Genomic DNA, 18,408 nt, shown 5'->3' on the forward strand with positions numbered 1-18,408 from the left:
AATTTGGGAGAAATGTTGTTTGTAGTTTATGGAATAAAACAACAATGTTCATTTTACTCAAACATCTACCTATAAGTAACAAAATCAGAGAAACTAATTCAAAAACTGAACATTAGCTTCCATGGGGACGTGACAAAAGTCATGGGACATGATACTAGCTCCCATTCCATGGCTTTTAACATGCCAGTGTAAAATATCTGTGACATTTCTGAAAAGGACATGAAACGACAAAAAAGGCAAGATTGTAGTTGCCAAACACACCAAAAAACATACAACAAAACTGCACAGGCAAAAAAAAAGGCATAGAGCAGATGCTAACGTCAACTGCTAACGTCAAGAATCATGCTAGCTGATGGAGGAGGGGGCTTGTTTTAAGGGGGCTTCTTACCCATCCAGAGAAAGCGAGGACTGTTATGCAGTTATGAACTCCAGGACATGCAGCAGGTATTGAATTTATAACCTCCTGATGACAGAGCCAGCGCTTAGACAGCTGTGCCACTCAGGAGCCTGAGAATCACTGTGATTATATTGCTAAATTTAACTTTAGGTGGTGCAGTCATCTTTTTGTTAATGACAGTGTGTGTCATCACTCTTTCTTGTTCAGAGGGCTGGAGTCTGAAGGAATACACAAGAGACAGATCAATATCTAATTCCACTTTGTCCCTATTCGTCCACTGGGGACCGAGTAACATCAGGGTCCCGCGTTCAATTGTGGCAAAATGCACGAGGCCGTTCTGGGCTGGTGATTATCATCTTTAGTTGATGTGGCTCCACTCTCGTGACTTTTATTGGCTTATATAGAGGAATAATGTAAGGAAATCGCTGGGAAATGTTTCGTACTATGAGAGGATAAACAGGATTTGCATTATGGAAATATGAGAATATTTCATCGTCAGAGTTAGAGAATGAGAGCAGATATAAAAGCAATAAAGACGTACGAGGTAAACAGAAGGAAATCTTCGCTTCAAGAGATATTATCCTCCATTAAGACAAAACGATGCTCGTGCGCAACCCACGCCCGAGAAAAATGAAATTAGCACATACAATTCCTCCTCAGCGCAATTACAGCACATTAGCAAGTGATTACATATCCTTTATGCATATTATACTGTGCTCCTCTGCGAGAATCTCAAAAGTACAGCATGTATCTGTGTGTGTGTTTGTGTGTGTTTTGGGGGGAAACTCATTTGACTGCATTTACAATTCGCTCACTTGCACTTTGCTCATTTGCACAGCTGTACAGATGTTCTTCTGTAATGTAAACATCATCTGCAACTTTCTTTATATGTTTTTTTTTTAACATAAAGCTACCAATATAGTTCAATATTTTTTGGATACAATAATATTCATGTGTGTACAGTTATGATTTTTATTTTATTTTATTTCATTTTCATCTCTTAGCTTCTATTGCTCTTCAGTGCTCTTTATTCCTTTAGTACTTTTAACTATATTCTCATTCTATTTATTGATTATTGTATCTTCTTTCGTAACTGTTACATGTCAAACAAATTCCTTGCACACTGAATAAAATGATGTGTAAATTAACTTTTTTAAGTCAATTTAATTTCATGTAAATTTAGTTAACTTAAATTGAATGTAATGTTACATAGAGTAAATAAGTGAACTGAACTTCAGTCAGTCCTTTCTTTTAGTAACCTTTACTTAATTTCTGCATACAATATCACCTAATTACAATTACTTAATTTATACAATATTACTCAAATAATTTATGATACATAATATGTTATAATTCCTGAAATTTAATATATAACACTGTCTCAACACATGGATGGCATGTAATACATTATTTATACTAGTATACTAAAAAGAATGTATTACATGCCAACCATGTTTTGAGACCATAGACTGTGTATAGCTGGACAGAGCTATAAAAAAAAAGTCTCTCAAAAGTGAAGTCACCACAGGTTGGGCACCCCCTGCTGTTCGGTTGCAGAAAGTTGTGTAACCCCACCCATCCCTATAGGTTTCAATGGCAAAACAGACAACTTTCAATCACGTTTTTTTCTAATATACTGTAATTCTACCTCCATTATTTAAATGCAACAAGTAGTGTAACCTCTGCTTATACTGTCAAATGTTTATATCCCCACATAATTCGTTATTTAAAACGTTATTCAGCTCTATTCAAAAAAGGTGTGGTTATGGTAAAAGGGCTGGTTATGGGCGGGACCAATAACAGACCGTCAGCTCCGCTCTGCAGTCTGTCACCTTGAGGCAGCCCTCAGGGGCGGGGTTATTTAAATGAGTAGGCTGTCTCTCCACAGTCTTTCTCCCTCCTCTGGTCTCTACTGCGCAGACTCGAGTATCAGGATCAGCAACATGGCGGAAGATTTTGGCTTCATTTTCATTGAATGAATGGGAACGGTTGAGACAGTGAGACTTGGTCTGTTTACAAACAAATATTGTATGCAGAAATTAAGTAAAGGGAACTAAAAGAAAGGATTGATTCAGCAAGAATAAATTAAGTAAAGTTTACTAAAAGAAAGGATTGATTCAGCAAGAATAAATTAAGTAAAGTTTACTAAAAGAAAGGATTGATTGAGTTGAAGTTACTTAAATTTACATGAAATTAAATTTACTTAAAAAAAAGCAGAAAGTTGCGAAACTTTTTTAAGTCAATTTTACGCATATTTTTTTCAGTGTATGTGGGACATACCCGGTGAAATAAAGTGATTTTGATTATGATTCTGATTTCTAACTCTTAGCATTAGCAGTATTTGTTGTAATTCAATATTTCCATTGGAAAGCATGTACATCTGACTGGAGCCCCTGTAAAATGGTTAGAGTTGTAGGGCAATTACTCATAATGCATCAGAGAGCATCAGCATTAATATGAGATAATTACAGTGTCACCTCGTCTGACGATGAGGTTCGCCAGGATTGTTACGCATGTCAACAAACATTAACATCATGTTTGTGAGTCAATATGCCGCTCTCGCCACTGATGCATCTTAATATAGAAAACGTGCAGAATCTGCATCAGATATGCCGCCACTTACTGCATTAGGATGAGCACGATGATGCAGAAGCCGGCCATGATGATGAAGGGGAAGCCGGGGAAGGTGGGCAGGGTCTGTGGGTAGAGGCCGTTGAAGATAACGGCACCGAGGAGGATACAGGTGGCCTCCACTGAGGCGGAGAAGGAGAACATGGCACCTAAATGGGGGCATAGATAATGAGCGTTATTCAGACTGTTTCTGCTATGCGGCAGAAACACATTACGAGCTTGAAATGCAGAAAACATTTTTAAACCTTACTGGATCACAGGAGCAGATCAATGACAAAAGGAACATCCCTTTTTTTCTCCACTAGCTTATTGCTAGATTCTGTAGGGACTGCACATGGACAGGCCATGTGCTCCAGTGTGCTGTAGCTAAGCCACACCCCTATGGAACTATGGAATAAAATATAATTAATGGGACCAACCCATTAATTACACAACTGCAGCTCTTTAAATAACTGAAGAATACTTTTTAAAGCACCTATTTATTTACCTGTGTAGATAGGTCTAGTCTCTGACTTAAGTAGGCTGGATCCCATTTCTTCACATAAATGAACAATAATTATTAAAACTAACATTTTAAAACAAATTCTGCTTCAAAAAATGGGGCCCACCTTAGTTGTAGGCTGTCAAGGCTTTGAGCACAGCTATTGTATGCTGCAGTTTTGAGAAGAGTCAGTGCTGTCTTACTGGAGTTCCGAACATTGTCATTTGTGTTTGATTTTTTTTTTTCTGTGTTTGACCTATTGGTTTGTGCTCTGACCTGGATTATAGATGGTACCACTTTAAAATAAGACTACCTTTATAAATGGTTTACAATTAGTTTATTAATGGTTACTAATTAGGTTGTAAATGCCTTAAAAATCATTAATAATCAGTTATAACACGTAGAACTACGTAGAAAGGGCAACAAACAAACCTTTTGTTTGCCAAATAATGAACCCACAGCCATCTATATTGTTGCCCTTTCTACGTATATGTTATAACTGATTATTAATGATTTTTAAGGCATTTACAACCTGATTAGTAACCATTAATAATATTTATAAACCCTTTATAAAGGTAGTCTTATTTTAAAGTGGTACCTCATAGATTTACATGCGTTGTACCTGCCTACCCGTTTTTTGACATCTGCTTGCCCTGTCCATGACATTTGGAAGAAGCCCTAATAAATTCCCCCTGAACATGGCAACCAGCCAACCTTAACCAAAACATTGCATTTACTTACTTACTTACAAACTTCTGAATCTTTTTTTAATCAATATGATGTCTTGTAAGATTTTGCTCCTTTATCCATTTTACATCATTTATTTGACACCTTTCTGGCATTCTTGTATTCAGTCTGCACGCTTATTCAGCAGTCATGATCAATAGCAGCTCCAGTCAAATTTGTGAGCAGGACAAATCTTGAACTGTTGCCATAGTGGTGGAAAAAAGGCTCCAAAAAAACAATGAGCTGTATGAATTACAAGTGCTGCATCAGGTAGGCATCATTTATACACTGCAGCAAAAAAAATATAGAAGAGAAAGTTTAAAATGTTGGGGAATTTCGTCTTTTATATCTGCTGTGTTGCTGTGGTGATGGGTGGTGTGGCGCAGTGGATAACACCACCCCCTGCCAGTGAGCTACCACATTATATGGGAGACTGCAGTTTAGTTCCTGGTCTGGGTGACTATATGCTGTGCTACACCAATAAGCATCCTTGAGCCAGACTCCTAACACTACATTGGCCCAACTCTCTGTAATGGGAATAACCTTGGAAGTCACTCTGAATAAGATGTAAATGAAGATAACAATTTTGTTATGAGTTTTGTTATGACGTTGAATTTATTACTTTATAATAGTTTATTGGATGTTTTATTTTTTTCTACGTTGTAAAGTATTCTGAAGTCATCTGGAATCATGTTGTAAACTTGTAAGTGTGAAGGATTTACGTGGAGCACTGTGGAGCACTTATCAGAGATTAATTTATCCTGTGCAACAGAGGTAACTCTTGGTCTTCCTTTCCTCTGTGAGGTCCTGATGAGAGCCAGTTTCATCATAATGTTTTTGATGGTCTTTGATGATACTTTCATAGTTTTCTGGATGGACTGACTTTCATTTTTTCAAGTATACTCAAATAGTATATATATAACATTTTCTGTACACATCTCTACCTCTTCACAACACAACTGATGCTCGCAAACACAAATAAAAGGACAATAAAATAGAGCAATTAACTCTTGACAAGTCATTCCAGGTTTTACCTCATAAAGCTGACTGAGAAAATACCAAGATGTGCAAAACTGTCATCTAAGCAGGAGGTGCTACTTTGAAGAATTTAACATATAAAACCTATACTGGTTTGTTTGCTTAATAATTCTTTTTTTTTTTCTTTTTTAGTATTAATCTGAAATGCAGAAAGTTTAATTTGTGTCCAAACGTTTGACTATATAGTACGTAGCCTATGCCTGGCACATTTCGCTACAATGTGTTTTGCCTACTTCATTCACAATGTGTAACTTTGCATTTGGACAAACAATGATTTTGAGAAGAGAAATTATGCATGATGAAATATGAGGGAAATTGTTTTCAATAAAAAGAGCAATAATCTTGATAACAACCTAATAAAAGTCAGAACATCCAAACTCTGACACAGATGCATGAGAATAATAATCAAATCTGAGTTCTTTAGACATTCATTTTAACACTGAAATCATAAACTGATGTGACTCCAGTGCGCTATTCCAACATTCCAGCTCATCCCCATACTGCTGTCATCTCAAGTTCTTGCTTTAAAGATCCAGATGATATGGCATGGCCAGCTGCATTGCCAGACCTACCCCTGATTGAAAATGTTTAAGAGGCTATTGACCACTTTATGAACACTTCACCCCTACTGAAAACAGCATGAAACAGATTATTACAGGACACGATTAGGAACCTCTATAACTGCACGCTGAAACATGTTAGCAACATCTGGAAAGTTCTATTACGCATGTTTTACACAAGTAGTGTAACACAAGTAGTGTTACACACTACTTCTGTATGAGTACCTCAATAAATATATCATTGCTATCTTACCATGTTCAAAACACAGGTGCACCACTGACTAAATACAACCTAGTCAGACACTCATTGCTATCTTGACAGTAAATTGTCAACCCTGGCATGTACCCAGTGCAAGTACAGCCCAGCTTAATACATACACATGAACATGCAGGAGTGCAATAAACCATAACTTATGCATGTTGACAGCTATGCAAATTTAATATTAACTCTTCTGCTGAGAAGCATTATACACATTCATGTAGTTGCACTGTTGAAATAGCAATCCGCCATAGTCAGAGCGCAGCTGGCTCTTAAAGGGAATAGCAAGTTTATGTTACCCTCAAAACACACCCATGATTAACTAACCTGGCAACGTGTTGCCCTCAGGTAAGAAACAAAGTATATTTGGCTGTTTATAATCTTACTATATTCTTACCTTCTTGCTGTAAACTTATGAAAACAGTGTTGTTTTGTTTGTTGCATTGTGTAGTTAGACCACTTTTTTTTTTTTAGATTAACCATGATAAAGCAGTGGTTCTCATCTCTGGGCCTACCTTATATGTTTTGGGTGCTTCTTTGTTCTAAAACACTCTGCTTGTTATCAAAAGTCAAAATCTAAATTTTGTAGATTAATACATGCCTTTTGTGCGTTTAGAGCAGCGCAAGGTGTACTTTTCCCATTGTTACGATAGTAAAGGCACACTGACACAATTTAGCAATTAAGTTTGGCCGCGGGCCAGATAATTTCAAGCCAGTTTTTGGCGGGCCACAAAAAAAAATGTCTTGGAAAATGAAGTGTAATGGGATGGAGTGCTACAGACTAGTAGCTCTCCGGCCCAGAGGGTTGTTGAACCCAATTGCAGAACAGTTGAATTTAAAGCAGGTAAACCCAAGAAGAAAGAAAAAAATACATGCGGGATCGAACCCATGTCTTCAGGGTCGCGGTCCAATACACTACCGCTGCCCCGACTAGTGAATTGGGACACGGCCGGGAACAAATGTCCTTATAAGGAGATAGGGAGCCCAAGAGCGGGTGGAAAATTGAGAACGGGCAGAAACTAAAGTCTCGCAGAGCGCAGCAGAGAGACAGGGGAGGAATGTAAACTAAAACTCGCCAGAGAAGCATTTTATTTTTATGATTTTCTTTATCATTAATTATACTTAAAACAGCCTCACAGTCCAGATGTTTCATGCTTTTGCCTATTGCTGAGCCCTGCCTTAAATCAACCTGCTAATCTTTTTACCCTCCATTCAAACAGCACTTTTTGCAGCTATTTTTTTTTTTTTTTACTATTTCTTTGACGATGAGGGTATATTTTGTTGAGTTTTATAAAAGCAGTAAGCTTTTACACTGTAGGCATCTGTATATTATAGTCATTTTACCACAGGTCAAGTGGGTTTAAATCATACCTCACGCTGTGCGTAACTACATGCACTAAACCCCCTCTGCTGCACAGTCTCTCATGACTTATTGCGTTTATTACCCCATGCTTTTGTTATTGCTGGCCATAACTGCTCCTCCTAAGGGTTAAGTATTGCTCTCAATGAGATGCACAAGCTTGTGTTTCTCACATGTGTTTTACTGCACGGGCCAGTGACCCTTATTAACCCCCGCTTTATCTTCAGCATATGCTGGCTGTAGCTGCAAAACAAAGCACGGGCTCTTGTTTATCTCCAGTCCTGAAGCAGCTGAATAATGGCGCTGCTCGGCGGAGTCCGTGCAGAGGAGGGTACAGAGTGGCGGCATGAATAATGGTTTGATCCGCATTGATAAAACATCTCCCCGTGCTGTAGCGAGCGCCGGGACGGCCCCCACTAACTGGAGCAGAATGAGCCGCCGCGTGTGTGAGTGGCCTTTAAGTGCCTCGAACACGGAACATGTATTGATCTGAGCTGGAGCTGAAAGTGCTCCTGAACGCTAACTCTGATGTGTTTGGTGACATGTGCAACGTGAGAGACAGCAGTGGAAGAGAGGCAGCTCTTCGGAGACAGGGTTTGTGACAGAGGCTCAAAAAGGCAGGTTTTAGCAGAAGAAGAAAACAAGAACGTCTCCGTGGTCCCTCGGCAGAAACCCGACACAGTTGTGACCCAGAAAAAATGAAGCCTCTGCACCGAGAATGCAGCGAACTTTAGAGATGATCACAGAAAAGAGTGTCATTAAGACAAGATCAGAAAGAACTTGTCAAATGGGTAATCTGTGCTACATCAGAGCAGCGCATCACACATAAATCCCCCTTATCAGAGCTGCTCTACCAGTTTTTAGAAGTTGAGAGTTTTAGAGAATTAAGAGACCGCTTCAGTTTCTGAAACAGTTTCTCTGCTTTTGCTATTTATAGGTATATGTTTGAGTAAAATGAACATTGGTGTTTTATTCTATAAACTACAGACAACATTTGTTCCCGAATTCCAAATAAAAATATTGTCATTTAGAGCATTTATTTGCAAAAAAAAATAAACTTTGGCTGAAATAACGGCTGAAAAAAAGATGCAGAGCTTTCAGACCTCAAATAATGCAAAACAATATGTAAAAAAAGTTCATATTTAAAAAGTTTTAAGAGTTCAGATATCAATCAATATTTGGTGGAATAACCATGCATGGTTTTTAATCACAGTTTTCATGCACATTGGCATGTTTCATACTGCTTTTGGATAACTTTATGCCACTCCTGGTGCAAAAATTCAAGCAGTTCAGCTTGGTTTGATGGCTTGTGATCATAAGTCTTCCTCTTCATTATATTCAAGACGATTTCAATTTGGTAAAATCAAAGAAATTCCTCATTAATATATTTTTCCAGAACTGTATGTTGTTGTGCAGTGTGTTTTATAGATGGAGAGAGCTTGGAGTCCAGAAGGACTGCAAGAAATATGCCAAGCTGGCAGGTAAACACTGAGCTGAAGCTAAGTATGTTAGCTAACATTAGCTTGGTCATGGATCTTGACCACTTGTAGCAGGTAGGTGCATTTAAAATAATTTCAAAAAAGCATTTGAGTGCTCACATTAATACTGTTTACTGGTCCATATGCAATGGAGGTAGTATTTGATATAGGTAAAGTGAGCCAAGTACAGGCTATCACTGTTACGCTACAACATGCATCCGTCACAGAGCTTTTCATTACCTCAGCAGCGGCCAGAATAACAAAAATATGAGACAGAAACCGAGAGTTTGGGTCTGTATTAACTCAGCACTGTGTTCATTTGAGTAGGTTCAGTTTCCTCAACCTCACCACCAAACTACTTGCACTGCAGCAGCGTAAAGAGCAGCAAAAAATGCTTCATGGTTCAAAATAACAACAATGGATTTGCTAGGCCTTTGGTTGCAAACTGCTTCCTCTGTAATGTGACTGCTGATACAACTTCATTATTGTACTCTGCTCGCTAGTTTGTGAGCTAAAGGCTACACAGAGAGCTAACTAAAGCAAAAATAAAAGCTGTACACTGTTGTTTTGCAAAGTTTACAGGCTGACAAAGCCTTTCGTTTGAAGTTTTGTAATTTATTTAGATTAAAAATATAAAAAACGTTCGTCACTGTAAAGTTTATATGGCTGGCTGATTAGCACAGTGTAGCTAACTGAGCTTAGGGGAGTGTATTTTAATTAAAAACTTGTTATACTCATTGGTGTCTCCTTTCTCCTCTCTTTAACTCAACCAGTGAAATCAGCTCTAGACTGCAATGACCTGGAAAACGACCATCGAAATCCAGTAAAGAGTGAAAAAGCGGGTGGGATAGTTGACAGATGGGATAATGACCATTAATAAAGAAAGAAACATGGATGAAAGATGAGGACAGATGCTGAAAACTAAGATAAGGAAACAGATAAAGAAACAATAATAATCTTGATATTATCTGCAAGCACAAATTATTTCTATAGATATCTGCTCATTTACTGTTTTTCTATTCAAATTTGGTTTGTACATGCTTTTGTTGAAGGGTGACTGTCCAGACTTTCAACTTTCATACAACTGTGTTGTATGATCACCTCCCTAAAGATTGGATCATATTTCAAATGAATGCGCCATCTATGAGTTTATGTATTGTTTACCTGATCCAAAGATTTTCCAAAACTTTCTCTGTGTCCCGATGGGTTGGGCCCAAGAAAATGGTCTATGACTTAGGCCTATGTTTTTTAATGCTATGTTTTTATTTCATATAAAGTATAAATATAAAAAACAAAAACAAGTAAGCTCTAATTGTCCACATTACACTTTGGAGTTCCGTTTTTAATAAACAGTTTCTTAAAGGAACAATCAGTAATAAATGTGATGGAGTGAAATGACTACAGGAGTCCAATTTCCAAACACTGGATTGAGTTTAGTGCCTCACCCACTCCTCCCCAGATACAAAGCTTATGTGGGTTACCAGACTGACACACATTGGCAAGAGACGACTAGTCATACTCTGTAGTTGATCAGTGAATATATACGTTTCAGCGTCCAAAATGCCAGACTATACTACGCTAGTGGTGGTGGCAGATTCGGAGGCTACATCCCACACAGATGTTTGTGACGTACAGCCAGTGTTGGGAAGGTTACTTTTAAAATGTAATCCCTTACAGATTACTGATTACATCACTCAAAATGTAATTTGTAACGTAATCAGTTACATTACTTCAAGTGAGTAACGTAATCTGATTACTTTGGATTACTTACAATATTGTCATTTTTTAAGCCTGAATGAATGTAGCAACCACATCTTGCATATTATTCTTTTATTTTTCCTTCCAGTTAATAGATAGACAAATAAAACAGCCTTTTCAATCACCCTATAAAAATACTTATGAAACCATTTCATCAAACAATTTTATAAAACACTTATAACCATATAAAACCAAACAATGTAACAACAACTGTAAGCTAACTATTTGCAGGTTTGCCACTTTCTGCAAGTGGATTTTTTGCCAGGATTATCTAGGGGTGTAAATCACAAGATTCATTACGATACGATACAATACGATTATTTTAGTCAGCGATACGATAATGTACGATACCTCAAATTATGTCTTTATACGATACAATTCGGTCCAATAGGATTTAATGCGATTACAATCTGTTCCTTTTCTAAGAACTCACAAATGCAAACAAGATATAATTTGAATGTTTTATTATTAAATGTCAAATGCAGTGTAATCATAAACAGTAAACAATAATTCACTTCAACACTTTAATTTCCATTATTTAAGTTCCATTTGAGAACATCAAATGCAGAAGAAAATGTAAAAAAAAAAAAAGCGCCTGTTATATTTAGAGTTTACAATGTGTGTATGGATGTTGGTGATGAATAGTCAAGCATTCTCTACATTTCCTGATTCAGTAGGGTCTTGACAAACAAATTACAAAATTTGTAATTTATATCACAATGCATTGAAGAGTTACACTGCATTATATTAGGTGTCCACCAGGCGTCTCCAAAGTGTTCAAAACCTCTCCAGTAAATCTGTCTCTATACAGCCAGAGTTTGTAATTTTTTTGTTTGTTTGTTGATAAAATAAATGAATGTAAGTCTATTTCAGAGTAATATTAATACTTTTTGATGAAATGACAAACAAAATCACACGTATGCGCGCTGTGGGCGCACTTATGTTTAGCAGAGGGAATTTGGTGACAGCGGTTAGGCATGCCCCTCCCCCGGCCATTAGGAGACCAATCAGGGAAAATTATGTACCAATGTTTTCGTCTAAGGGTGGACTATTGGTTGAAATAGGTGTCAATCACTTTTGTGACGCTGGAGAAAGGCTATGACCTGATTTGATTGGATTGGATTGATCCAGCGCTCACGTTATTGGTTCAAAAGACGATCACTCAAGAAAAATAGTGGTTTGTGGACCGCTGAAAATAAACGCATGTTTGTGAGGAGAAGTAAGCAGGCGAATAAAGGACTTTATGGATATTTTATCTGCGGTTCAGTGCTGTACTGTGGATGCTGTGATAGTAAGTGAATTTTCTATAATGTAATATGATGTTATTTTATATACTAATAATATTTTATAAGGCTATTTTGTTGGGGAGGCGTGTTCCCCATGTAAACAATGTGAAAAAACAGGCTGTTTTCAGTTGGCGATTTCTGGCGACTGGTTTCATGTAGATGGTTGTAAATTTGCATGCAGGTAGGTAAATTAGTACTAAAGAATATGAGTCGGTTATTTGGTCGGTGTGTTTAGAATATTTGACGCTTATAAGCATTCAACTTTACATAGTCAGAACGGGCCCGCCGACGGGCTAGGGGGCGCTTCTGCAGTGAAAACATTCTGAGCAGGAGGTTGTGAATCATAGAATATTCTGATGTCGTGATTTATGTGAATGTGATTGCGTTTTGTCAGTGTTGGATCGGAAGACCAAAAATAGAAAAGTACCGCAATGTAATCCATTTATTTTAGCAGAGTAACTGTAATCTGATTACCACTTACTGCAGCAGTAACTGTAACGGATTACAGTTACTCATAATTTGTAATCTGATTACGTAACGCCGTTACATGTAATCCCTTACTTCCCAACACTGCGTACAGCACAGTTCAAATAAGAAACTACTGGCTGAAGCTCTGTTGTCAAGAGTTGCCAGTGCTTACACTCAGCATGTTCCTTAATATCCGATGATACATCCTGATTACGTTATGAGTTACTACAGAAAATATTTCTTAATGGTCCTTTAATTAATAGGCCTATGCTTCTTCTGTTTTGCACTGTCCATAGGCAACTCACAACTGTAGTTAAAAGGTCAGTTTTAACGCTCTTACTAAAAACGTACCAAAAAAATGTTGGGTATAAATCAGACTCAGGCTCCTGATGACAGTTTATGTGATGGGACCCACTGGGTAAGGCTTGGACAGAGCATGCACATGATCGGGGAGGGTTAGTCTAAGCTCTAATATATACAGTATAGCCTGCGTGAATGCCATACACTGCTGTGCACATTTATACTTTGTATGGTATTTATGGTGTCTGCGTCATTCTGCAGTTTAAACCACAAAAGCTGTAATATGTGGCTGTAATGCAGTTTAACAGTAATGTTCTTTAATACATTAAACTATATTCTGTTGAGGGAATCAGAGGCATATTCAGGTTTTATTCTGGAGTCTAAAGCCTGACTTCCATAGAGACAAAATGAGACATGGTTTAAAAAACAACAACAAAGACAATAAATAAATCTTCAATTCTTCAATAAGTCAGTAGTTCACTTTCATCTAATTAATGAGTCAAGCTGTGCCTCTCATTAAGAAGGCATGAGAGGAAAACAAAGATTGGAATCTTTCAGCTACATTATCAGGCAAAAACACATGCCAGACACGCTACAGATTAATAATGAAAGCATGAGTCTGATCCATTAGGGATAACGGAGGTTAAAATACTCTTTCTTGAGGACTCTCATTTAGCCTCTTTTTGTAGATTGTGGAGATGGAAAGCCCTGATAAAAGAGAGCAGAATTGCTGGCTGTGGCTGGACTGAGTTAACCCTTTAAACTGCTGACTTGAATTGTTCAGTTCTTAATTTAAAGAGTAATTATTCTGGCTCTACTAAGCATTACTATTATGAAAATAATGTTAAATATGGTCTAGTTAGTCAGTTGTAGGGTATATTGGGATGTGGACCCACAAATAGTGTTGGATATGCAAAAAAAAAAAAAAGAGTTTTCATATAAGTGTGTATATTCACTACCGTTCAATGGTGTTAAATTTCTTGTAATCATGTAAATTATGTTTTATTGAGATAAAAACTACACCAACTTTTTTATGCTGTTTAACTTGCTATTACTGGTTAAACGTTTTAGAACACCCCTATTTTTTATCACCCAGGCAAGCTGTTCTTTATTGAAGTCTACTGTAATTTATCTAAATAGAAGGCTTTTTTTTATTTATAATAGTTACAGAATTTTCTGTGTTTCTGTGTCTTTTCTTGTTAGAAAACAAGTTCATATTCATAAAGTTTAAAACAATCAGAAATCAATATTTGGTGGAATACAGTAATCACAGTTTTCATGCATCTTGGCATGTTCTCCTCCACCAGTCTTACACACTGCTTTTGGATAATTTTATGCCACTCCTGGTGCAAAAACTCAAGCAGTTCAGCTTGGTTTGATGGCTTGTGATCATCCTTGTTCCTTTTGATTGTATTCCAGAGGTTTTAATTTTTTAATTTGATAAAATCAAAGAAACTCATAATTGTTAATTTTTTTCAGAGCTATATATATATATTTTTTAAAGTAAAGTTCAAATGTCAGTAATTGTGAGAAAATCTTTAAAGATACCTTTAAGAAATTGCTGTTTGTTCAGCCCCTTTCAGACTAGCTCTTGGTAGAACCACCTTTTGCTAAAATTATAGCTTGGGGTCTTTTGAGGTAAGCTCTCAACAGCTGCACAATTGCCCAATGTTTGAGAGTCATTTTGGCCCATTTATTCCGGCAGATTTTGAACCGTGTTCTCACCTTTTTAAAAAGTGTCAGTAGAATCATCTTTGAACAGAGATGTCTTGTCTTGTCACTTGTCGCTGTCAGACACCGTTAACTCCTTGTTGTTTATACACTCGTGTGATGCTTCAGGTTTGTGCTTAGTAACATTGTCATAATGTTCTTTGTAGCGTCTATGTAATTCTCAGACTTGCAGTTTTACAACGTCTGTTCTGAACAAGATATTACCTCACAACTTACAACTTAGGTGTCTAGGTGTGTATGTTCTCAAGCTGTCCCCTGAAGTAACAGCAAAGAAATTACTGCATATGTATTTGCACCCAGAGAGAAGTGTCACTTTACAACGCTTTTTAAATGGAAGATAAAAGTTGCCAGAAACAATAAATTAATAGAAATTCAGACTGATATGGGCAAAACTTGATCTTATTTATTTGTGTAATGCATGTGTAACACAAAATGCCATCTCTCAGGTTGTAGAGGTTCTTAATGATGTCTTGCAATGATCCCTTAATGATCTCATGCAAGTTGAATATTTAAACAGGTCCTGCAGAGTTTGTTGTAGTGTTGATAGTGAGTTAAAGAGCATTCTACACATTTGCAATCAGGGGTTAGGTCTGGTGATGCACTTTGGCATGTCAGAGTATTAAATCACTATATGGGCCAATTCACTGAATGGGTGCCATATGCTTGTTGGTGCCACTTTTCCAAAATATTTTTTTTTTTTATTGATCTATTCAAAACACGTACTTGTCAATCTTAAGCTACTTAACTTACTTTTTCTACAAGGTTTCTAAACCAAAGATGGTTGCAGAACTCATGCGACATTTAAAAAGCATGTTTAAAAGCAAGTTCACTAATTCCTTTGATTTTTCTCTCAAGAAAGTCTTTATTTTAAAGAAATGGTTGACTGCATGTTCAAGAAATTGATATTTATTACAAAAAAAATCACTCCTGTTAATGGCACTCATTCCTGTTACTGGAACTCACTCCTGTCACTGGCACTCATTCCTGTTACTGGAACTCACTCCTGTCACTGGCACTCATTCCTGTTACAGGAATGAAAGTAACAGGAATGTGTTTTTAGCATAGAGTTAGCAAAAACATTCAAAATAGCTAAATGGCATCTATGCTAATAGCATGAGGACACTAAGCACATTCTAGTGAGTTTGCCAAAATTTGTATTTTAACAAAAAATAAATAAAATAAATAAATAAACAAATAAGATGTAAGAATTAGTTTAGGTAACAGGAATGAGTGTTGAAATTGTCCTCCTCAGTCATAGTTACAATAAGATCAAATATACAGAAAAAACAATGAGGGAACTTAACTTTGGTCTTCCCATGATCTTCAGAAGAACCAGCTGATGTCACTTCCTGTTATGGATGTGACTTGTAGAATGTTCCAGATGTTTCAGATGGGGTAATGTCTTACGGTAATAGGTGAACTATTTTAACTTAAATATTATGGATTTATTATGAAAAAAAAAATTAAAGCATAGACGGGATTTGGAATGACTCAAAAATGCAAAAAATTACATATCACAAGGATTTTAATCATTGATTTTCATGGTAAAGTTTAGAGTTAGAGAGTGGGGACATGTAACAAATGCTATTTTTTCAGAATTTTAAGTAATTTTTATTCTTTTTTTAATTGTATATGTTAATTTTGCAGTTAGGTCAATGTAGAAGACACTATGCTCAATAATAAAATGTATTTTAAAGTTATTTTGTATGCACAGTTATACATGCAATTTCTTGGGGACATAAATGGCACCCATTCGGTGGAACGGCCCATATGTAATCCAAATTCATCTAGGGGTTAAACACCTTTGCAGGAAATCAAATGTAAGTGTGTGTAGTAATAAGTGAGAGTTTAAGGCTTTGAATTGTTTGTCACTCTGAGAAAACCCACCTTGTTCATCAGGTCCTACAATGGCAGAAGACAAAGAGCGAATCACTGCTTGCGTTATCCCAGCAGGAGTTGCCACCACAGCCACTACAGAGCAAAAAATAAAGAAATCAAATCAAAACACAAAAAGCAGAAGAGTTTGAGGTTAAAATCCTCAGCACAACCGAGGCACATTATTACTCTCTAACAGAGTAATGACGTACACACATATACAATGCGGCTATGCATGCAGTCTGCGGTGCAGGGGGTGCAGCTTAGGGCTGCACGTACCATAGATCCTAATGTGCAAATTGGTCAGAATTAGGATGTTCAATAATTCATGAAGCTCATCCATATGCATGTGGTTCCGAAGAGTCAACCCAAGCCCCTAACCCCATTTTAATGCGAACAAACGCAAAAACTCAGTCATCTCGGTAAACTGCTCAAGTATGCAGAGAAGAAGCAGCTCAGCGGAGAGGGCTCGCTTATTGCCGCGGTTATTTGGGATAAGGCGCGCTCGCTCCCCACCCCTTCTCACACACACACACACACACACACGCTCATGCGTGTACATGCTTCGCCATCGAAATGGAGGTGGTGACTCCTGCGTTGATGCCGCTGTGCCCCTCATTATCCCAGCTAAAGGAAAAAAGAGCAGAATGCAGATGCCTCCTCCAGCTGCTGATTATTCACCATAGCTGCCACTCATCGCCTCTTCAAAGCGCTCCAGTCTGCCATGTCGATTAGAATAACAATTTCCACCACCAATTTCGTAATTAAGGATATCAATATAGATCGGCCCCTCTTTCCCAACAATGGCTCTCTACAGGGGAGGAACAGTGGTGCAGGAACCCCTCTTAATCTCCTAATGGAGCTGTTCTGAAGAGAGCCTCTTCTACAGCTCCAACTGAAACTTTCAGACAGGTGGCCGAATTCAGAAAAACAAAAGTTCTAACCAAGCAGAACATTCTGGGTTTTTTTCTAGCTGCGAATTTAAATAAATGTGTTTTTTTTATTTTTTAAAGAAAATGTCCAAACTAGGGACAAGAAAAAAAGCTTTAATATAAGGATTGGGAATCACAGGGCATCTCAAAATATACCCAGGGTTACAATGATATCACAATACTGTGATACTCCATATACAGCTCTGGAAAAAAATAAGAGACCATTTAAAACTGATGAGTTTCTTGGATTTTACCAAATTAAAAACCTCTGAAATATAATCAGTAGGAAGGTCGATAATCAGAAATGATCAAACCAAGCTGAACTGCTTGATGTTTTGCACTAGGAGTGGCATAAAGTTATCCAAAAGCAGTGTGTAAGACTGGTGGAGGAGAACATGCCAAGATGCATCAAAACTGTGATTAAAAACCAGGGTTATTCCACCAAATTTTGATTTCTGAACTCTTAAAACTTTATGAAAATGAACTTGTTTTCTCTGCATCATTTGAGGTCTGAAAGCTCTGCATCTTTTTTATTATTTCAGGCATTTCTTATTTTCTGCAAATAAATGCTTTAAATGACAATATTTTTATTTGGAATTTGGGAGAATAAAACAACAATGTTCATTTTACTCAAACATATACCTATAAATAGCAAAATTAGAGAAACTAACTCAGAAACTTTTCCAAAGCTGTATATTTTGAGACATACTCTATCATACTTCACACCATCTGTGTTAATAAAGATGATTAAATACTCCTAAATAAGCAAATACCAGGAATTATGGATTTATTGGTTTTGGTTATGGTATTTACAAAATTAAACAACTAATATTCTTAATTACAGATTAACCCTATTTTGATTTGATTAGCACCACCATGTGAAGTAATGAAGCAGTAACTTCAGTATGTCAAAAACCTTATATCTTCAATGGCAGCTTTATAGGAGAAAGAATAAACTTGTTCATTTTGTACCACTTTAAAATAGGACTACCTTTATAAATGGGTTATAAATTGTTTATAAAGGAGTTTGTTACTGTATATTAAGTAGATTTTAAATGCCTAAATTATATTGTCTGATTATAAGAAGGCACTTTAGGGACCGTAACAGAAATACCGTACAAAACGAGT

At 37.0% G+C, this 18,408-nt stretch overlaps 1 protein-coding gene across 1 annotated transcript in view; it reads right to left on the bottom strand.

Moving 5' to 3' along the window:
- zgc:174356 (uncharacterized protein LOC100137120 homolog) overlaps nt 1–18,408 on the bottom strand; it is a 59,324-nt gene that overhangs the window by 23,050 nt on the left and 17,866 nt on the right. The window contains exons 5-6 of the mRNA XM_049464174.1: nt 16,361–16,444; nt 3,021–3,177 (exon numbers count right to left, since the gene is read on the bottom strand). Coding sequence (XP_049320131.1) covers nt 3,021–3,177; nt 16,361–16,444 — 241 coding nt within the window. The remainder of the gene's footprint in view (nt 1–3,020; nt 3,178–16,360; nt 16,445–18,408) is intronic.

The sequence above is a fragment of the Astyanax mexicanus genome, chromosome 14 (assembly GCF_023375975.1).
Source record: "Astyanax mexicanus isolate ESR-SI-001 chromosome 14, AstMex3_surface, whole genome shotgun sequence".
Classification (NCBI taxonomy): Eukaryota; Metazoa; Chordata; class Actinopteri; order Characiformes; family Acestrorhamphidae; genus Astyanax; species Astyanax mexicanus.